General features: G+C 38.0%; 1 protein-coding gene across 31 annotated transcripts in view; it reads left to right on the top strand.

Moving 5' to 3' along the window:
* The window catches only part of RIMS2 (regulating synaptic membrane exocytosis 2), a 575,734-nt gene that overhangs the window by 421,787 nt on the left and 130,657 nt on the right, over positions 1-23,290 (top strand). For 9 of the 31 annotated variants that reach the window (XM_075549379.1, XM_075549378.1, XM_075549380.1 and 6 more), the window contains one exon: positions 17,459-17,559. The exons of the other annotated variants lie outside the window; for them this stretch is intronic. In XM_075549379.1, coding sequence (XP_075405494.1) covers positions 17,459-17,559 — 101 coding nt within the window. The remainder of the gene's footprint in view (positions 1-17,458; positions 17,560-23,290) is intronic. 31 annotated transcript variants of the gene reach the window in all.

Raw genomic sequence — 23,290 nt, 5'->3', positions numbered from 1 at the left:
TCTGCCATTGTACCAATGCCAGGCAGTTTTGATTACTGTGGTTGTACAGTAACTTCTGAGATAAGGTAGTCTGAGATCCCCTACGTGTTCTTCAGTGATGCTTTAGCTATTTGGGATCTATTTCTTTTCTGCATAAAATTGGAGATTCATGTTCTTCCATTTTGTGCAAAAGTGTTGATAGAGCTTGTATTGGAATTGCATTATATCTACAGATTGTGTTTGTGTGGACATTTTCACAGTTGACTAATGGACCACAAACAGCAGTCTCCACAACTCTGAGACCAGGGGGGAAACGGTGTTCATTTGCCACTACTAATGGTTCTGAAAGGTATCATATTAGAAGGACCAGCTAGAATGGAGGAAAATGTGGAACTAAATTAAAAATATTAAGCAAAACATGCTTACTGATGATTGGAGATTGGTGGACTCCCTGTCAGTCACCTCTGAGGTCTGGAAATGAATTTGCCCTCCTAACTCAATGTTCAGCCAAACTATAGACCGGTCTCTAAGGGGAACAATAACACTAGTGATGTACACACACCTTACATAATTACCCACTTGTGATCAAAAGGCTGCATTAACCCAAGGTCAAAGTTCATAAAGTTTAGGGAAGGATGCAGAATGGAAACAAACACATGGAAGAAAGTAGGATAAATGATTTTACATTGTGGGATGGCAGTCAGTGAGAAAAAGCAAAACGTGTATGGATTATTGAATGGAAAACTGTTTTGCTCTGTAAACCTTCAACCAATTCACAATAAGAAATTAAAAAATAAAGTGTTAAAAGAACAAAGACTTAACTTTGGTGACTAACTTAGGCCTAACCCATGCCGTGATAGTTTCAATTTCTTTATGCGAATGAAAGCAGGCAGTGGATGAGGGAAACTAAAGAAGCATCCATGCACTTGAACTGCGCGGTAGGTGAAGGATACCAAATATGCCACGGGTCCCCGAATATGGAAGTCTGTCTTTGAAGAAATAGAGTTGGAATACTCCTTAGAAGTAAGTATGGTGAGGCTTCCTCTCACATACTTTGGACATGTTATCAAGTGCGACCAGACCCTACACAAGGTCAGGGGGAAATACCCTGAATAAAATGGACTGAGTGCAAAGCTGTGACAGTGGGCTCAGACAGCGGGGGTTTGGAGGGCAGCACAGGAATAGGGCAATGTTTGGCAGCATCAACTCCACAGTTTGTAACATCCCTATGAAGTTCGTTGAGCTTCTTGGGTGATAATTTTCTTGTCTTCTATAATTTGGGGGCATGTGCCAGCCAATGCATCCCTTAAAATTATGTCTTTACCTCCCCCCTCCTCTTCTTGAATTCCTATAAACCGTAAATTATTCCTCTTGATAGTGTACCACATAGCTATTCAGTTTTGTTTTGTTTTTTCGTTCTGATTGTTTCTCAATTGCCCTTCATTTCCTTGATTCTTTCTGTGGTTGTGACTTTCAGTAGAGTTATCTATTTCTGGCATTTAAAAAAAGCAAAAACAAAACTTTTTTAGTTTTCAACTGTGACTTCTAATTGTCTATTAAGTCTGTTACTTTGTACTCATATTGTTTCCCTGAGTTCTTTTATGTTTTTTCTTATCTTTTCCGTGGTCTATTTGGAAACCCTAATTTTTAAGGTTTTTAATATACATTTTAATTAATATAATTTCATTAATTAATATGTTTTAAATGTCATGGGTCAGTCTTTAAAATCCATTTTTCACATGAGTTGCTATTCTCTGATGTCTCAGGTATTAAAGTGTCATTTTATTTATTTATGTATTTATTGATTGGTGGTATCTTTGTCTTTTTTGTTTGTTTGCTTGCTTTGATAGATAAGGGTGAGCAAGGCTAGTGGCTCTGCTCATCGCTAGTCTGTTGGCACAAGAGTGCTCACCACCTGTCAGTGGCAGTGCTGGGCAGCCTAGGAGGCTGGGTGGGTACAGACACACTGTTTGCTACTGCAAACAATTTGAAAGTACACAATGACACTTGCCAGGTGGGAACGATGGCAGGTGGAGGTGAGGGGGTGTGATTAGGGGCTCAATATTCTGCTGATCACTGTGTGGGTAGCTCAGTAGATAGGAGTGAGTGACAGGTGATTAGTGGTGCAGGAATACCCTCTGTCGTTTGCAGAGATGGGCTGGTTATCAGGGCTGGTGGGCAGGGCTAAGTGGAAGACAGAGTAGCTTGCACCATGGCCCCTGGGTGGGCACGACATCACGGAGTTTTATGCCACTAATCACTAGGAGAACTGGGGAAGGAGACACATGCCCTTCTCATCCCTGGGCACGTGTACCTGGGAAGTACCCATTGGCTATACCCAGTGATTGAAACCTGGCCCTGGCCAAGTACATGGGGTCAGGTTTGGTGGGGAATCCCTGGAGCTGTGTCCTCCTTCCTCTCCTTGCCCTACTTAGATGCCATGCCTGTCTTACTCACTTTGCTTCACCCTGAATCTGTCTACATAGTTTTTCCATCTCCTGTTGGGACGACTTCTGTGACATTGTCTTAATGTGGGATTGTTGCTGGCTTTGTTTCACGATGGCCAGCAGGGTCAGCTGGCAGGGTACCTACACTTCATATGTTTCCACATAATCCTCATATTTGCTGTTTCATTTGGCTTCTTGACTCTCCTGTAGAAAAATGACCTGGTATGTTTCACTAAGCTGCAATTTTGGACTGTCTCATGTAATTATTTCAGATGGAATAATCCAGGAAGACTTATCTAAGGCAGAGATATTTGAACTAAGCAAGAAGGATGTAAAAAAAACTAAATATGCCAAACAGCCAGTAGATGCATATCTAAATAAGAACAGTAGAGTAAGGGCAGTTACACTTTGGGAGAAATTATTTAGAAATAATATTTCTATAATTTAATTTTAGAAAATTAATAAGCATCAGTGAAGGATGAGAGTTTTCAATATTCAATGTTCTGCAGAGATAGTAAACTAAACTAAACTCTGGATGGTAGTTAAGATATGGTTTTGTCGGAGCCAGCCGACAAGTCGAACAGTCCTGAAAGGGGGTGAGAGGATTAAGGAAAAAAGAGAGACAGAAAGTATTGGGAGGACAACGGTGAATACTGAAGACCCGAGTTTATTCTGCACACTCCTTCTATCCATGCAGAAACAACCCAGGGCTAATTATCTCATTGTTAAGCAAGGACATTTGATACACATAGCAACTCAATCTTCTGCTAAACCAGACATCCTTGAGAAAATTAAACAACCTGTTTTCCCAGACCTTGCATACTTTGTTTTTGACAGTCTGTTCAAAACGTTAAGTCACAAAAGAAATCAGCAAACACTGACACATAGGTCATGAGACTTCTCAGCAATTTCGAGACTGAGTCTTAATGGCCTTCAACAGGTTTAAATATATTTGTTAAATCATTTGGGTTGGCAGGATAGAGTAATCAGTACTTGGTTACCAACTTGACTTATTAAATAAGTTAGCAATCAAATATTTAGTAATCATTAACACATAACAAAATAGTTACTAAGCATTTATTAGAACATGGTAAAAGTAAGCTATGGTTGTTTTCAGATAGCCTTCTTGTTCTAAGCTCTTTTAAGCTGACTACTTTCATATCTATCATGAAATAATTCAATAGAGGTGACAAGGAAGATAAATGGCTTCATATAAAAGTAGTGAGTTGATATGAGTAATACTACATTGGAGATATTTTTGAGAGAATTTAAAGTAGGTTATAATGTAACCAGAAAGAAGGATAATAAATGACAGTTACAGAGGGTGTTTCTTTTTATTCACCTGTGTGAAGATTCGGGGGATAGAATCTGAGGTGTGAGAGTGATGGTGAGGAGGGAAATGAAGCAGGAAACAGACATTTTAATGAAAAATATGATGATGATAAGTAAAAAATAATTGAATGAATAATTATATGACATAACTGATGGGGAGAACTTAATTATAGATGATATGATCAAACAGAATAAGGAAGAAGATAAGTCACCTTAGAGTACAGAAGTGAGAATCCGAAGGAATCTCTTAAAAGAAAAATGAAGGCAAAGAATGGCTGTGACTATCATCTTAGATTGGAGTCAGAGAGAGACACGGAAGAGAACTGGGACAAATGCTAAAAGGAAAGATGTTGGGGGAAAAACCAAAAGAATGAAAAATCAAAGTTGAGTGTGTAGGGGTTAGGAAGAAAAGAGTCATTTTGTGGTCCACAGATCATGAGCTTGGAACAGAGCAGGCCATGCTCTGCTGTCCCCTAGTTACATAACCTTACGCAACGTTTCTAATAAGAAGAATGGCCACCTGCAGATGTGGTTATACAATACATGCAAAGCTCTTAACACACGGTCTTGATTTCATAGAATCTTATTACTCTTAACTGTGTAGTGAACATTAGTTTTATGTTTTTTAATACAAGTGTTTTCTAAAAATTTTGTTGTAATTTTATATGCCTCAATCAAGTAAAATTTTAATCTTAAAAATAGTATAAAAGGAAAACAAATTATGGGGACAAGAATCATTTAAGGGGTTACCTGCAATTGTGTATGGAAATGACTGAAAAAAAGTCAATCCTCTCCAACAATTGAGTGGGGTAACCTAGTGCTTCAAAGCATAGAGTCAAAGAAAAGAGATAGCTATGGCGGATGAGTAGAGAACCAATGAAAAGAATAAAGCTTTGGTTCTAAAGCAGTGGGCAAGAAACCAAGAAAGATTAAACAAGGGATTTAGAGTTAACAGCCAAGTCCAGAAATAATCAAGACAGTTAACAGAGATATCCTAATTATTCATTGCTAATAATAATTATAGAACAGATATGACAAGTAATTTTAGCTTATTTGGAGCATGCCATTTTGGGTGTTGGTGGGCTATCCAACAAGCTCGCTATGAGTCAGAAACGACTAAAAGGTAGCAGGTTTCCTCTTGGTTTCTAGACGTTCCAGACAATTGGAAATGTAAGTCATTGCATCTACAAGAGCTAAAGTATACGTGGTAGCCATCAGAATTGAAGTGACAGTTGAAGCTCTGGGCCTACATATAATGTCACCCAGAGACAGAAGAGCAGACCAAGGAATGTGTCCATTTGAAATATGGGCTGAGAAAGACGGATAATGTTGGGTGCCATTGAATAGGTTCCAACTCATAGCGACCCTGTGCATAAGAGAATGAGACACTGCCCTGCCCTGGACCATCCGCATACCTTGCTCCGTGTGCTCTCTTAAGCCAGTTGAACCTGAGCTTAAGAGGAAAAAGTGTGTGAGCTGGAAAAGAATTCAGGTAGAGAGGATATAGGTGCACGAGTGATTTTAGTGTCACCTTGTTTGTCATGTCCTTGTTAGTTTCTGGGATCCTTCTGTCAAGTCATTGTTTCTGCAACCTGTGATCTCTCCATTTATTGCTCAATTCCTAGTTTAGTTTAATTTTTACAGCCATGGTTTCCTCTGTGTACTTTCTTTAACATTACTGTAAGATAAGAGACGCAACTCCAAGCAAGAGTTTTTGCAGAATAATCTAACATTAACTAAACAGGTTTCCTTTGATTCGATATTGGAGATAACAGTCTGAGGAGCTCTGTATTTAGATGTTCTTACTTCCAAGCTTAAATGTCTGTCTCACTTGTACAAACATAGATTCGTAAGCCATTTTAAAACTCAGTTTTTATACTTGGTACAATGGGTGCCATTTATAAATTTGCATTGAGAATGAATATTTATAAGATTAAATTATTAATTCCAGGGAGCACAGATGTTACTTTACACCATAAAAATTGGCTTTAACGGGTTGTTTAATTTAAGTTTAGTTGAGGCACTAGGATCAAAGGCAATTTGTACTCTGTGTTTTCTCTGATATTTCTTTGGGTTAATACACTTGTCTTCCAAAAATGCAGTCAGAAAAACAATGCAATCAATATCTTTTATAAATAAGCCACCAGAGCAGGAAGTACTTTAATATATATTTGAATTTAAATTGAAGCTCTCTGGTTTGGAGCCAAGAGTCAACATCCTTAACTTCAAGAAATGGGTATATTTCCTATGACAAAGTGACAGATGTAGAAATGTTAGAACCAAGAAAGTGAAGCCAAGAAAGGAGACATTGTGCACAGAACAATGTCAACCCTGCTTATCCTGAACAAGAACCCTGGTGGGGTGATGGGCTAAGAATTGGGCCACCAGGTCAACAGTTCAATCCCTCTAGCTGAGCAGTTCTCAACCTTCCTATTGCCGCGAACCTTTAATACAGTTCCTCATGTTGTGGTAACAGCCCCCCACACCATAAAATTATTTCTGTTGCTACTTCATAACATGTTGCTACTGTTATGAATCGGGCCACCCCTGTGAAAGGGCTGTTCCACACCCAGAGGGGTCACGACCTGCAGATTGAGAAACGCTGCGCTGCTCTACAGGAAAAAGATGAGGCTGTTTGCTTCCCTGAACTCTAATCTCAAAAACCCTGGCGAACCATTCTTCTCTGTCCTGTAAGGTCGCCATGAGTCAGAATGGACTGATGGGTGACTGGTTACAATTTGCGATTCTGGAAGGCTGAGAACTGGAGAGTCAGACACAAGATGTAAGAAATGGAGATTCAATGTTAGTGAAGACTGGGTTTACAGTTCTGTTTCGGCTCCTCAATGGAACTCATTTTCCCAGGCAGGGTCTAACTGCTGTCTTTTTGTCTAATTCCCTGAGAGTGGATCCATCTAATTTTTATTCCTCTTTAGTCTCAGACTGGAGCAGGAAAAACTAACACTAAGCATTCTTCTCTTTGAATTCAGAGGGCTGTTCCTCCACGACAGGAGCTACTCCATCTTAACTATTTGCATACACTTGAACTTTAACAATCAACATCTTTAGAGAAAAGATATATAAATTGCTGGCCAAACGCAACACTACTTAAAATCAACACAGCTAAACATTCCCTTTTCTCAGTGCAACTTAAAGGTGATCTGAACTTAGGAAAAAGTGTAATATCACTTTTTAGTGTTTTTTACCCCCACTAAACATAAAGGTATACATTGAATGTGCTTTAAAATGATTGATTTAAATGTTATTTCCTCTATATCGTAAGATGGTTGATATCTTGGCTCACTAATTTCATTCTAATTTATAGCCCAAATATGTCATCCCTTTCTAGGAGGAATTACTACTAAAAATCACCTCTCTGCGCTCCTCCCCCAGGAGTCCATCTCACAGTTGTACTTTTGGATCATAGTGTCATGTGTTGGTGATGTCACTTTTGGAATAAACGTTCCATTTTATTATTCCATGTTTTCTCAATTTTCAGGCACAGGACCACCATCTTACATAACATGCCATGGTTTGCAACATATTACCCGCAGAGGCGATTTAAATATTTTACAAATTTGTGTACCTACCGTCATGAGAAATGAGAAGTGAAATATATCTAATAATCAGTTTCCTTCCTGCCTACTTGCTACATTTACCCTGCTCGTTTTACTGTTCCTTCATGATTCTTGTGGGGGAAGGAGGAACATTACTTCACACACTCATTATGAGTTGGCGTGTAGGAGCACATGTTGTGGGGATCCTTTGGAGAGTATCGATAATATAGCCGGATTCTGTGGTGACTGAACTGTCATCTCTTCCGTACCTGGAAGGTCTGTCTCTAATACTCGTAAACACAGCCTGGGTGTGGTCGTGGTTCATACTGGGCTGCAATGTGCTCTGTCCACACTTTGAAACCCACCCGCCATTCCATAGGAGAAAGGGGCGACTTTCGGCTTCCCCATCAGGCATAGCGTGGGAGCAACAAGGGGATCAGGACGAGCTGGCCTCAACTCGATGGCACTGCAGCTTTTATTTATTTAGATGCTATAACTACTGTAACTTAAGTTTACCAAATAAGGTTTCACACAGTGTTAGAAATACCCAAATAAAAGAAGGCAGTATAAAGAATTTTTAAGAATAATTATCATTTATAATGTATATTAAGAATTGATTTTGGAGACATTATTCTGTTAGGGTTTCATTTTTATTGGTGGCCTAGTAGGTAACAAGTTGGACTGCTAACCAGAAGGCCAGCTGTTCAAACCTCCCATCCACTCAGTGAGAGCTAGATAAAGCTGTCTGCTGTGATACAGATTTAGAGTCTCAGCATCCCAGCTGAGCGGTTAGTTCTACTTTGGCCTATGGGGTTGCCGTGAGTCACAGTCAGCTCGGTGCCAGTGAATGGGTTTGCATACAGGCTGAATCTGTGCAGCTTTCATTCTGTCCATTAATTTTCATGGCGGCTATAATTTTTCATTTTGGATAAAAATGTGTAGATTTTAAACAGTTTCACAAATAAACTGTTCTTACTAATTCAAAATTTAAAGTCTCGCCAGCTATTTTGGAATCACAAAATATCAAAAATAACGTCAAATAAAATTTGCAATAGCGACCTCAATTTTAATTAGACAGACTATTTAATTATAGCCTCATGAGTCTACTCTAGTCTGCATGTTTCCAATAAAATAAGGTCGTTTACTGGATCTATTTCCTTGTACAGGTCTCATCTCAGTTTTCATATGATGAATGTTTTTAGTTTTCTCATGTCAAAATTAACATTAGAGCATTTAAATTTATATTTATTTATAAGGGAACAAATGGGCAGATACACTTACATTTATGTGTTGTACTCCTTTTTAACCTTTTATATAATCCTGTGCTGTGAATATTAGATGTGAATCTACTGAAATTTAGATGTAATTTATTTTTGCTAAGATCGTTAGGCTGTAAAAGTAGAATAGGCTGGTCTTTGATAATTATTCTTAAACAAACATTTTGAGATGGGTACAAGAAATGCTACATTCACAAAGGTAGTAGTGTGAGTCCCTCAGTGACATGTTTCTTACTGTAGATACATTTTCAGGGAAAGTATAGAATATTCCAAAGTGGTTAATGCCTAGAAGAAAGTGTTTGCTAGTCTAAGGAATTTGGCTCCTATTGATGTCTTCTACCAAAAGTTTAATTACATTTTACTCAATTTCTTAGAAATAATTTTAGTAATAACCATTGTATCCCTTCCCTGAAAGACTTCATTTTATAATTTGGCTTACTGTCTAAAGTAGACATTATGTTTTCAAAGACACAGGAATGGTAACTAAGGAGTTAAAAGATAAGTTATTAGAAAATCACATTTTCTTTTAAAGGATCCATAGCAGAAAAGAAATGTTTCAGTGGAATCAATTATACCTTACCTAGTCTAAAAGACTACATTCAGATTCAGTCTAGATTCAGTCTCCTGTAATATTTTTCCTGGGGAAAGTTTCTAGTTTAATGAACTTTACAACCAAGTCCTTTCTCTCACTGCCCCTCTATTTGATTTCCTTCTTCTCTCTTGACTTTCTTTTCACAGTTTCTTTGCTTCTTTCCTTTGTCTTGCCCTCTCCACCCACCAGCTCATCACCAAGCAAAGACACATGCACACATCTCCTGTAAAGTTACTGCTCATTTTCCTAGTCATTCCCAGAGAGGGAACGGAACTATTTACAGTGACGGGCCTTGTGAAACTAAGAATCAAAACCAAGTATCTGGCCTATTAAAATAGTGCAGTTTTTAAAATTTTTATGCAACTTCTTGCATATAACTGACAAAATTTAACCTCTACTATATCACCTGTCCCCTGTCACCAACCTTGCGTCACCTGGACCCTTTTCATCTTTAAGATGTTGGTGAACTAACTGAAAATTGTATGAATATCCTATTTCTTCCTAGGTAAAGCTACGTTCTAGTAGCTAAATACATCCAGTAGCTAAATAGTTAGTACTACATAGTTAAAATAAATATTTAATACTAAATAGTTTATACTATTGTACTAAATAGTTAATGCTATTTAGTTAATACCAAATAATTATACTAAAATTTACATGGAATTTGTTCAAATGGATGAAGGAAAAAATATTTTTAGTCAAAAGTTAGATTTAAAGTTTGATAGTAATCTTCAGCCTTAGGAGAATTTAGTTTTCACAGCTGTAGTCAAGCGTGACACGGTATTTGCAAAATCAGACACCAACTGCCTTCTGAATACACATAACCCTCATCATAGCCCCCTAGACCAAGTCGTTCATGATTTGTAAGGTTGGAACCAAAAGTTTTGCTAAATTTAAATCTTCTGAATGATAGCATCTCAATAAATCTGTTCAGTAAATTTCTCTAAAGAAATTCACTGCCCGCAAGTTGATTCCGACTCAGTGAGCCTAGAGGACAGAATGCCATAGAAATGCCCCTGTAGGTTTCTGAGACTGTAACTCTTCATGGGAGTAGAGAGCCTTCTCGATCTCCCACAGAGCGACTGGTGCTTTTGAACTAATGACTTTGTGTTTAGTAACCTGACTACTAACCTATTATGCCTCCACTGGAAGAGACAGGAGGGGAATTAGATTTCAGAAACAGGCGCCCTCAGATCCCGTAGGTCACAAAAACTTACTCCCTCAAAGTGCTCAAATATCTGAAGATTGCTTCTGTACTGTTTCTTCTTGATTACAAGGAAAGGAGACTGTGAATGTCCCTATACCATCCCTCTCTAAACATTAATGGGTGACTAAGGCCGTGAGTGAATAGAGAAACGAGGTAGACACAGTAACATGTGACCTGAAGATCTAAGATGGCTATGGTTTATCATACCCCCCAAAGACTGTAGCCTACGACTGTATGTCTCAGTAGACAGCATAAACAGTTTCTAAATTGCTTACACTTTAATTTTGAATATACTGGTACATGGCATAAGTTCAAAGAACAAAGAAGAGATCATTTTATAAGTAAACATATTGAAAGTAAAATAAAATTAGTACATACAACCATTTCTTTTCATTCTAAAGTTATCAGTTTCTGGTGACTGCACTAAGAAATTCCTCAATGTTAATTGATTTAAAATAAATATTGTTTTTAAAAATGTGTATCTTAGTTTTACAGTTAAGATTAATTTTTTGTTAATCATTAAACAAACAACCCCCTCCCCCATCCTGAGGCTGGTCCTAGACTTAGTCCTAAAGTGATTTGATACCTGATTCAAAATTTTTATGAATAAATTCTTCCATACTTTAATTTTTTTAATTTGCTCCATTTTATTCCCTATATTATAATATAATTAGCCACTATTTAACAAACAAAAATGTGTTTATTAACATTCTAGTATAGAATATATAAAGTTGTAGTATAAAATTCTTGGAAAATGACTCAGGTGATCATGAAGAAATAAGTTCAAAGTTCTTAAAATTTTGGCTGCAAAGAATGTTAAACCAACATTTGAAGAAAAACTGTGGTTTGTTTTTCATGCCAGCTCCCTTACATTCAGAAAAATCAACATTCACAAAAACTGGAACGATCTACAATTTACTAATATGATATGTTACACTTGGAATGTAATATATTGGACCATTTCTAATCAGTGAATTTATGTGCTCATAAATAAGTGTATGTTCCTAAATTCAGTAGTGAATTACTACATTTTGAACTTTTTTTTCTTTTATGATTCCTGGTTTTTGAGTTTGTTTGTTTTTTTTAATCATTTTATTGGGGGCTCGTACAATTCTTATCACAATCCATACATACATCCATTGTGTCAAGAACATATGTACATTTGTCGCCATCATCATTCTCAAAACATTTGCCTTCTACTTGAGCCCTTAATATCTGCTGCTCATCTTGTCCCTCCCTCCCCACTACCCCCTACCTCATGAACCCTTCATCATTCGTATATTATTATTATTTTGTCATATGTTACACTGTCCGACGTCTCCCCCCACCTTCTTCTCTGCTGTTCAGCCCCCAGGGAGGAGGCTATACGTAGATTCTTGTAATCGGTTCCCCCTTTCTACCCCACATTCTCTCCACCCTCCAGGCATCGCCACTCTTACCACTGATCCTGAAGGAGTCATCTGTCCTGGGTTCCCTGTGTTTCCAGATGCTATCTGTACCTATGTACATCCTCTGGTCTAGCCAGATTTGTAAGGTAGAATTGGGATCATGATAGTGGGGGAGAGGAAGTATTTAAGAACTAGAGGAAAGTTATATGTTCCATCATTGCTACCCTGCACCCTGACTGGTTCATCTCCTCCCAACAACCCTTCAGTAAGGGAGTGTCTGGTTGTCTACTGCATTTTGAATTTTAAAAAGTCGTTAGCACTTATTTCCAAAGTCTTTTTGAAAATCAGAGCATCATAAAAATATTGCAACCTTAATAGCTTGACATTTCTTCACATAAAATTAAAATTGCCTTTTTCTTTTTCTATATTGTCATTGGTTAAGTTTATAGGCTGCATATTATCCAAAATAAGGAGACCAGTATAACCTGTATTTATCCCCAGTATCAGTGTAAGGAGAGTCTCACTCTCCTCCCTGCATGGAGTCGGCGCTGACTCACAGTGACACGATGGGACAGGGAGGAGCTGGCCCTGTGCATTTCCCAGACTGTGACTCTTTACAGGAGAAGAAAGCTTCATTTTTCTTCCGAGAAAGACCTGGTGATTTTGAACACATAAGCACACCACTACCAAGGCATATCAGTCTTTAAATCTATTCCTCTCTTTGTCTTTAGCATCGGTTAAATCCATGTATATTTTCATGAAAACATTCATATATGTAATTTTTAATCATGTTTGTCCTTGGTCCTCTGTTGTGAGGCACCAGTGAGTTGGTGTTTGGGTAGTCCACCTAGTCCCTCTGGAAAAGAGATGTGAAGTAGCAGCGCTGTCTCATCTGTCCTGTCTCCTCAGAGGGAGAAAGTAGCTGCTTCTCGATCTGTATTGCTTTCCTTATTTCCCTCCATGTGTACATGGCTAAACGATTAATTTAGCATTTATAGATTACACTAAATTGACCCTTTAGCTTTCTTCATTTTAAATTTCTTTCTGTAACACACACACACACATACATATTGCCTTTCCATATTGCTTTTTCTTAGAACATAAGATTCTAAACTGGAATTCAGTAGAGTAGCTATCAATTTTTGTTTCCCTTCCTTGAGTATTTGGTATAGTTATCTCCAAAAATGTATATTTCGGGGTAAAATATTTTCCTTTGGCCCTACCTGTATCTCTTTCCTCTATGCACAGATTGACCTTACCTACAAACTCCTTAATAAGATCTGTGGAGAATGTGCAGTTTAAACACATTAATAAAGATGTGAATTTCCCCACCCCCTAAAAAAATTGGGATATCAACCAATCCATTTCTCGATCTAAATAAGGTCAATCGTCTGATATTCCCTTTAGATCTACAATTGCAAATTTGCGAGGTTCGTTTTGAGTGGATGGTTCTTTCACTGCACTTAGATCTGGCATGAGTTTTCCCAGGTTTGAGAGTCTGTGTGCCCTGTCAACCAGCATCACCGGGCAACAGTTCTGCCATGTGTTGATCACTGGTCGGCTTCCTCAGGAGCTTATCAAAATGTGTAGCTTAAAGAATATGTGGTACGATGTTAGAAAACATTTTAAATCAGGATCAACAAAGCTTGCTGGTTTTGTTTTTAACATAGTGACCAATATTGGGCCAGGAACTTTCAATATGGAAAAAAAACGTCTCTGAGATATTTTTGAACTCTAGAAATTCACATTTGATTTTTTTTCCTATTCTTTGCCTTGAAATTCTTAACGAAAAAAAAATCTTGTTTAATTTAAGGTGCATAATAAGGAAACTATAAGAAACGTTTTGAAAGAAATGTCATTTATCGACTAGAATTGCTAAAATGGATGGGATTCCAGAGGATATGAATATATGTCTAAAACTTTTGAGACTATTTCCAGCATAATTTAAATCAACTCCATTGTTTGTGATGAAATAAGAATTCACATTTTTTTCTTAATTTATTTAGCACCTTACACTTAAAATGAGCCTTGGTGGTGTAGCGCTTACCATTGGACTGCTATTTCAAACCCATCAGTCAGCTCCCAGGAAAAAGATGCGGCTGTCTCCTCCCTCCCGGGATGCTGTGTTATGGAAACTCAGTCTCAGAAATTCACAGGGGTAGCCCTATCCTGCCCTGCGGGGTTGATGGCTGAGTCACAGTTGACTCCATGAAAGCCAGCTTATTTGTTTGTTCGTTTGGTTTACATCTAAATGAGGCAACTTGAATTTTACAGTTGAGTGCATTAGCAGATTATCATTTCAGTGAATGGACAGAATCATATGCAAAATTTTGAGAAATGTGTTCATCCAGGAAATCTGATAGTCGCATTGACTTTACAATCAAACTGTTCTTACAACTTGAACAGGCTTTGACATTTGTACATATCATCCCTGTAATTTATTTTTTATTTAAACATTTTCTTGGGAGCTCTTAAAGATATTATAACAGTCCATAATTCAATTAGATCAAGCACAATTGTAAAATTGCTACCACCGTCAGTTTCAAAACATTTTCTTTCATTTTGAGCTGTTTAATATCAGCTCCCCTTCTCTACATACTCCAATTACAAAATTAAACCACTTCTTCTGTAATAAGCAATGGTATTACCTATAAGGACATGGATTTTAAAGATTCCTAGATAAAATTTCCTCCTAAAACTGTAAGACAACATTTTCCAAATTTAATAGAGAGTAAATAAGCAATCGTTTGTCAATTGTTTGTTCTTCATGGCAGGGTTTAAGGGGTCTGAATCAAAGAAGAAGTTTGTCAATCCCTAACAGTATATCACGATGCCAATCTAGTGATGACAATTAATTGACTGCAGGTTACATGGCAAGTTAACATCTCGAAAAGACTCGAGATATTGGAAAAGTGTGTACATATATGAGGATAAGTTAAAATCTAGGGTTCCGGGTCACGTGTGGGCATTTTGGGGAAAGAAAAGAAAAGCATAGCATTTCAACATGTCTCTGGTCAGCAGATGGCTGCAGACAAGCTCTCTCAGTAATACATTTCTTTGAGTGTCCTTAGGGTATTTACACACAAAAAGTGCCAGTGGAAACAGTAGATTTCCAGGGAATCTGCTAGTCCACTTACTTTCAAAGAGGAAAGGGCAGTTCAGAAAATTACGGTGAATGGTTTTTTAGGGACTTTAGGGGCTACGAGAGCACTGGTGGAATAGTGGGTTATGCATTGGGCTGCAAGGTGAGCAGTTGGAAACCACCAGCCTCTCAGTAGGGAAAGATGAGGGTTTCTTCTCCTGTAAAGAATTAACAGCCTCAGAAACCCCCAGGGGCAATTCTACACTCTTCTGTACAGAATGTACTTGATAGCAGCAGTGAGTGAGTTATAAGGCTAATCGTGATAGATTTTCTAGAAGGACAAGGCCCATCACCAGGGCATATTAGGAAGAAATTTTAAGAAAATGAAAAACAGCATTGGTGAGAGACCAGGAATGATTCACTGAGAATATTTCTTCTGTCATAACAGCTCACCTGCTTATTAGGGCAATGCACCTGTTCATTCTCCCAGGGTAGTAAGGGCTGTCCTGTGAGCCCTTCACTGGGAAACCTTCCTCATTGACCGTCCAACCCAGAGCCTGGCCCTTCAGGCATCCTTGTGTTCCCAAATCTGAAAGAACACCTCAATGGAACATGATCTGAGTCCCTGGAGAAGGCCAAACTCTCTACCCTTTGATATGTAAATCCGAGTGCAGAATTCTTTGTGGAAAAGTTAGAGAGATTAAGTGTATAGACTTAGGTGGGGGATACATCACGAAACAGTAGCTTTGCACTGTGTTATTTTTGTTTAATAAAGATTTCTATTATGTTGCCACAATGCCTTTTTGACTTATCCATATATATATCTATACAGCCACCTATCTACCTGTCATCTACCTTTTCTCCTTTTTTCTGTTTGCCTGCTTTTCTGTCTGCATATCTTTAAAGGTTTTTGCCATTCTACTGAGGGTACAAACAATTCCAAAATTGTACCATGATAGACTAATAGGCATTTGTACATGATTACATTTTATGTTTGTGTCGTGGAGGCACTTAATCTGTTTTTATATAAATATATCTGTGTAAAATATTTTGGTACGGGGTTCATTAATCAGGTCATTATTAAAATGTAACTATTAGAAGGAATACACTCTCTTTATTCAACAGTTGAATTATTTTTGCTTGGATTATAGGTAGAGATCATATAATATATTCTGTTGAGAGTTTTAAAATCCTGGCTACATTATTTTAAGATTTTTGGACTTCTTTTTGAAATTTTTATTTCATTTTTTTAGTTTATCTTAATGATTTTCATTTAAGTTTTGCTACTAGCAAAAATTATCTGCAATAAGATTTTTGAAGAGCAGAGGGTAGTAATTAGAAATTAAAACATAAGATGGCTCAGGAGGAAATACTTTAACGTTTGATTGTGCTAGTTCATTTTCACTGCTCTGTCCTCTTGTGCTTTAAAATCAGGTGAGTATAGAAATACCAAAATTTCAATAGACAGACTTTTGTCTAGATGCCTGTACTTCACTTGTCAATTGGTAATCAGGAGCATGGGGGATGTATGCGTATGGTTACATTCCTGCCCACACACAGTGCTTCTGAATTTACACGATAGCATTTTATTGTAGATACCCTCTTGAGACCACTGGGGTAGGATTATTTTTCCTAGTTTGTGGATTTTAGTACATAATTGAGATTTTGTTTTTCCCTTCTATATGTTTATGAGAAATGGAACCATCCCATAAAATCTCTTTAATAGAAATCATAATATACTATCAAATCATTTTTTCATCTTTGTTAAGACTTGCTGACTGAATTTAACTCTAACCAAAATTTAAATGACCTTCTTGCTGTCTCTCTTTGATGTGGTTGGAGGCAGCACATGTTGCAGAAGACATTCATCTTACTTTTAATGTGCTTGCCACAGCACCACCCCAGCTTCTTGCAATCTCATGTTCTTGATCAATTTCCTAATTTGGCTTCAGTAGTACCTTGTGCCTTTGCTGGTAGCATATTTTTGTCAGGAGTTTTATTCCAAACTCTTGTCTCTGGATACTACCCAAACCAACTAGTTCTGGAAAATTCAAGTTCAAAAACTTCCTGACAACCAGATCTATCTATATGCTGGACAACCTGCTTTAATATATGGGAATATTTTATAATAATCTTTTCCATAATTTTCTACAATTATATTTTAAATCAATTCCACTTCACAGCTTTATTCCCAGCGATTAAATCAAACTGATGAATTAAAAGCCAAAGTAGCACCTTGTGACGTCATGTGACTGTTGTCAAATGCATGTGCTGTCAGCTCCGTCATGTTCTCCGCGGCATACCTGTGTGCACCAGAACATGTGTTCTCGCAACCGGAGATGTACTGTCTTTTCTTCAAATTTGTTCACATTTCTTTTTGGTTTACAACTATTCTCCATATTGAATAACCATGCTTTTATTCACCAAATTGCATATTTTAAGTGAATCTAGCAGAAGACTATGGCATTGAATTTGTACATACTTTTCTTTGATTGAAAGTAATATATATCAGCCTAGTGTTTCTTCTTTATGCATCCTGTAAGTAGGGCTGAGAAATAAGAACTGAACATTAATTTTATGGGTTTTTTTCTACTCGATAGGTGCTATGGATATAGAGGAGAGAAATCGCCAAATGAAAATTAACAAATACAAACAGGTAGCCGGATCAGATCCCAGACTGGAGCAAGATTACCATTTGAAGGCAAGACAATTTTCTTTTTAAAAGTTGTACAATCAGTTAATCATATGAAGCCTTTAGAGTCTCTTCAAACTGCTGACGGTAGATTAGCCACATGGACATATAACGATAGTGGCCCTGTGATACTCCTACGTGCCAAAAGCTATAATGCGTTTATGTTGCAGCTCTTAGCGAGAAAAATGCAAATGCATATGAAAACTATTTTCAAAAACTACCTCATCGTAGAATATAGAGGATTAAATACATGAGAGTCATCAATGACCTGAAGGAAAAAATATATGTACTCATATAGAGAGAGACACTATAAAGGCCCTAACACCCTAAAAAAAGGTGTAGATTCGTACTATGTTCCTACATTTAGATGTTTTAATAGTATTTTAACTGCATCTGAATTATAACTGGTTTATAAAACAAAAGTCATCCTCATAGGTTGTTACCAGGCTTGCAGAAAGCTTGTAATCAGACTTGTTTTGAACTGTTTTTGCAGGCCAGGAAGTTGAGGCATCAGGTCCACCAAGGAGGAAAAGAGTATTATTTCATTGCTCTTGCCCCTCACTGCCTTCATTTTCAGACATGTTTAAGTTCATGATCTAATTCGGGGCTCAAGTTCTGAAATTACTTTACTTCGATGCATTTATTTAAGACTGAATTTACAAAATAGAGTAGTGATGCGAACCGCATTTAGCTCGTCTCTGCTCTGTGACTTACCCATTTTCTCATGACAGTTCTCTAATGTTTGTGGCCTCTCTGTGTTAGAAGGTTTGCAGTTTGAGGTTTTATATACTTTTATAGAGGACTAGTTTATCCTTTTCTGCTTAGCTTCCTGATCCTCCCCATTACATGCCATTCCTGGTAAAGTCAATATGGATTAACCAAAGCCTAACTAAGTATATTGGAATTGCACATGTAGTAAGTAGGTGACTGCCGTTCCTAATAACCCGACTAAGAAAGCCCAAGGAAAACCTCTGCTCCTGAACCCACCCCTTCTCCAATATACATGAGTCCTAAGATGGTGAAGCTGGGTGAGCTCATCACCGAATTCTGGTCCACTGGGAAGAGGGCAGATCTGAAGCCAGAGAGTTGTAATCTTAAGACAAACAAAGATAGCCCTGGCTTTACCCAATAGGTTCTACACGTCTAGATTTGTTTCTCTAAAATGACGATAGTAAGAGTTTCTAAAAAGTACAGTGAAATTCACAGAGAATAGCATTTCATCAATAACCTTTTGATTGTGACATCAGAAATATTATGCCCTACCACAGAGCTTTGTTTCTTTCAGTTTTAATGCTGAAGGATAAATGGATAACCCTTTGACCTTTTGTAGCATCTGTTATGTTCAAGGAGATCAGTTATTCATTTTATATAGTCATTTTATATAGTCATTTTATAAGGCATGAGCCTTAATTAAATGAGATACTAAATTGTTGTACAATACGTTTCTAGGAACACGACTGACGTGTGTGTGTGTGTGTGTGTGTGTGTGTTTATATCCCACTGTGCTCTTGGCTGGATTGCAGGTGATATGTCAAAATGCATACAGCTGTAAGAGCCCCCAATAAAATGATTTTTAAATGCATCTATTTGCAGTCATTTTGTCAATGAAAAAATGACTCTCAAGGGAAAGTAAGGTTAGAACCAAACAAGGTTTGGCCAGGAAGAAAGTTTGAGATAAAAAAATGCTTAGTGTGAGGTTTATCCTCTGATACAGGTAAGGTGTAGGAGTATCTTTTGGCCCTAAGCTTTTTAGCAGGCAGCAAAGGCAGAAAGAACTACTTGATCAGTTTTATGGATAACAATGCTCACACAATTAAAATAAACGATCTATTCCTTAAAATTGATACCAAATATTTCTTTTAGAGATACCTGACATGCATTTTTGACAGGGAATGGACATGCATTTTTGACAGGGAATGGACAAAGGAATACTATAGACAAATCTAAAATAAAAAATAAGTATATGAAAGCCAACCTTTTAATTCAGGATAAATTGTGCTTCCTTTTAATTCAGGATAAATTGTGCTTAAGCCTCCAAAGTTTTATAGTATTGAAATAAATCATTGCAGACTGGCAAAAAGGTAAGTCTTGGGAAAAGATGAATACTAAGCAAAATAATTTTCCAAGTGTTCCCTAAGCCCCTGGTTCAGTCTTCTCCAGCAGCAGCCGCAGCCTTACCTGGGAACTTTCAGAAATGTTATTATTCATTGGGGCCCCTCCAGACCAGCTAGAGCAGTTGTTCTCAACCTTCCTAAGGCCACACACAGCCCTTTAATGCAGTTCCTCATGTTGTGGTGACCCTCAACCATAAAATTATGTTCGTTGCTACTTCATCGCTGTAATTTTACTACTGTTATGAATCGGGCAACCCCTGTGAAAGGGTCATTCAACCCCCAAAGGGGTTGCGACCCACAGGTTGAGAACCCCTGAAGTAGAGCAAAAACTGGATGGATCCTGGCAAAGGGTTTTCCCAACCCCACCAGGTGATGTTGATGGATACTCAAGTATAAAACTTTTCTCTAAAAAGAACCACTTAAACAATGTCTTCCTAACTCACTGATGGCTTGACTTCTCCAGTAGGGCCAATAGTGAATGAGGTCATCCAAAAGAGTGACCTTGTTCCTTTCTATGAGATAGAGAATGTGACACTTTCACATGGTCCCTCACAACCAGCCCCATATTTTACATACCAAATACTTGTTCTGTGCCCTGCTGGTTATGAAAAATGAAATCAACCCTTTAAGGTTCAGATTTTTATTTCAAGAGTGTAAAACACAGCCCTACGTTGCCCCACTGCAGGTTGTCTTTGCTCGGTCCTCTATCACTGCTCTCCCCACCCAGCTCTTTCTAGCCCATGGAAACAGGGAAAGTTACAGAGGATTCTTCTTCAGCCAAGGGTGTGTGTGTGTGTGTGTTTGTGTGTGTCTGTGTGTGTAGACTTGTGTACATGCACACATGAAGACACAGTTACTAATAATTTCCATACTAACAGTAGCTTAGATTAAAAACTTTCAATAACAACCTTCTTGTCTCCAGTGAACGAAATCTAGTTTCAATTTGGACCGTTCACGTCCTTGTTTTGATGACAGCAGATGGTAGAGTCAGCTGTTGAGCTATGTGTTTTAATATCTTATGAGATCTAATATGTGGGGGGGGTTACTTAACAGAGAAGGAAACTAAGACAGGCTAAGTAAATCTGCTGCTAAATTGTGCAAATTACTAATTATAGTTGATCTGGTTTTAAGTATATTAGGAAAATGGAACCTAATCCAGTCTTTTTTTTTTCAATGGGGCCGAAGGTTTCATTAAATGGATCCTTATTTTGCTACAAGGCTGTTATTTCATTGTGTAAAAACAGCACTAGCCAAGGCAAGTATAATGCAGAGTTAGCACAGTGCTGTTCTTAAGCTCATACCGTACAGGTAATAAAGCTTGCCTCCACTCCCAGCCACTTCCAGTGGAAAGAGCGTAGACACTCTCGCCTAAATCCAGGGTGCTGAAAAGAAGAATGTCGCTTTTGAGACACATACATTTGAAACTATTCTTACTACAGGTAATTTCATGAATTCTGAATCCTCCAACTAGATCCTGACCTGAGGATATCACAGGCAGTTGTGGGGCAAGGTGTGTCTTGTGTTTATCTGCAATCATTGCAAAGTTAAAGGGTGCTTTCTTCCAATGGCATAGTTTCCACAAAGCAGTTTCTGCTTCCCAGCGGTACTGCTGCTACAGCGACTTAAACTCTGTCCACCACTAATTGAAGCCAACTCCGCTGGAATAAGTTGTTTCACACTGGTTTATTCTGGGGTCCTGTTTTCACCCCTCAGTGGATTGTGGGCATTTCTCCTATGTCTCTTCCCTCATTCACTCAAGCTTTAGTCAGTATCATCTTGATCGGCCAACCATCTGCATTGCAGCATTGGTTCTCAAGTCCCAGGTTTTCTGAAGAGCAACATAATGCTGTGATCTCTCCTGATACAGGAGAAGAGAGTTCACTAGCAGCTTTGCTCATCTGTTAGGTCAATTTTGTCCCAACTCAGGAAGACTGGAGTAAACATCTCTCAACGCTTCCTGTGCAAGATTGCTGATCCCCATAGTTCCAGCACCATTTTTTGTTACCCACTTCGGTTTGTCTTATGGATTTATGAACCGAGAACAAGGCATAGCCCCAGCGCTTCGTGGCCCAGTCTGGCTCCCAGAGCCTCAGCAGGCAGGCACGCAGGCAGCGTCCGGAATAGCAGCACAGGCTGCCTGCAGGCGCAGCCCAGGGTGTTCATTGGGTGTGGACGGTCATTGCGCAGGAACTCGGCAAAGGGTCTGTTTTTAATAGGGGCAGAAAAAATCCATGCAGCCACAGTTTCCATTTTAAAATTACTTAATGAAGCATTTCCCCCTCAAAACAGAAATTAGCTGTGTAGTCACTTGTACCATTTTATGCCAACCGAACCCTTTTTAAAATAGAACTATATATGATTAAAGATGATTAATCAGATCTACTCTTTGTAAAAATTTAGGAGTAAGTTTTACTTTTTTCTGTAAAATCACATTTCTCTACTCTTCATTTGTTCTGGAAAATCTGATCTGTTTATTGAATTTAAATTATAGTATAAATTATATTTTACCATAGTTCAACTTCCTTTCTGTGAGTTATACAAGGGTAATTGATATAACTAGTTATAATTGAAGGTGAACTACATTTACATCTGAAAATTAATATGAGTAATTTGATTATGTTTGTTTAAACTCATGTTGATTGCCTACATTAGCCATATTTAATATTTTAAAATGATCCCAGAAGCAACATTAAATTAAACCATTTATTAAACCATTTATCAACAGGTCATTCTATAAAGTCTGTTAACATAGAATGTATTAGAACTAAAAGCTACTTTTCATGTGGAAACAATTGTCATTTTTAAAATTAATATTGCACCGACAAAGCATAAAAGAACATCTGTTGCTCCCAATATAACATTTCCATAGTTTCTAACTTTCCGTTTTTCGTACTTGTCTTCCAAGGGTTAGAGTGACATCATTGCTCCACGCTTTTCAAATGTGGCCCAGAAACACATAATGGTACAGGTTAGAAGCCCATGATCATCCCTTTCATTCATAATCTAGTCAGTTGAGCTAGTGTTTTAGGAGGGGCTGTAATAAAAGAAAGGGAAAGAGCTTTGCTCCACTCCTCTGTGCACCTGACCTCAGAAGTAACTCTTCTACATCTGGCCCAGCACCGCCCTCCAGCGCGGCCAGTCCTCTAAAGCCCTCAGAGTCTCAGCCCTACTCACAAGAGAGCAATGCAGACGGGATGACTGTACATGAAACGATGAGCAACACAGACTGTCATCTTATGCATAACAAATAGAACTCAGTGTTCCTGGAGTTATAGAGAGTCTGGTTAGAAAGTATTTCTGATAAAATAGGACAAAATATTTTGGCAAATAGATTGCCACTGTTAAGTGTTTTAATCTATTGTATTGGAGTTTTGTTCTCTCTCTCTCAACATTCAGCAAATGCTTACAGTAGAAGCATTAGATATTTTTTCCATGGATTTCAAACACAATGAATGGGCACTTCAGAATGGTGAAAGGAGACAGGTGGGGGCTGATTAGGAATGCCTACTGGTGTGTTAAAGCCAGTACTACAATGACGCTCAAAAGTCAAACGTGGAAGCAGTGTGTCCGTATGAGTGCGAGGGAAGTCTGGCCCGCAGTAAAGAGGTCTCCCAGCACCGCCTCCT

The sequence above is a fragment of the Tenrec ecaudatus genome, chromosome 5 (assembly GCF_050624435.1).
Source record: "Tenrec ecaudatus isolate mTenEca1 chromosome 5, mTenEca1.hap1, whole genome shotgun sequence".
Lineage (NCBI taxonomy): Eukaryota > Metazoa > Chordata > Mammalia > Afrosoricida > Tenrecidae > Tenrec > Tenrec ecaudatus.
The sequence above is the reverse complement of the archived record's forward strand: the minus strand, read 5'-3'. Positions and strand labels throughout refer to the sequence as shown.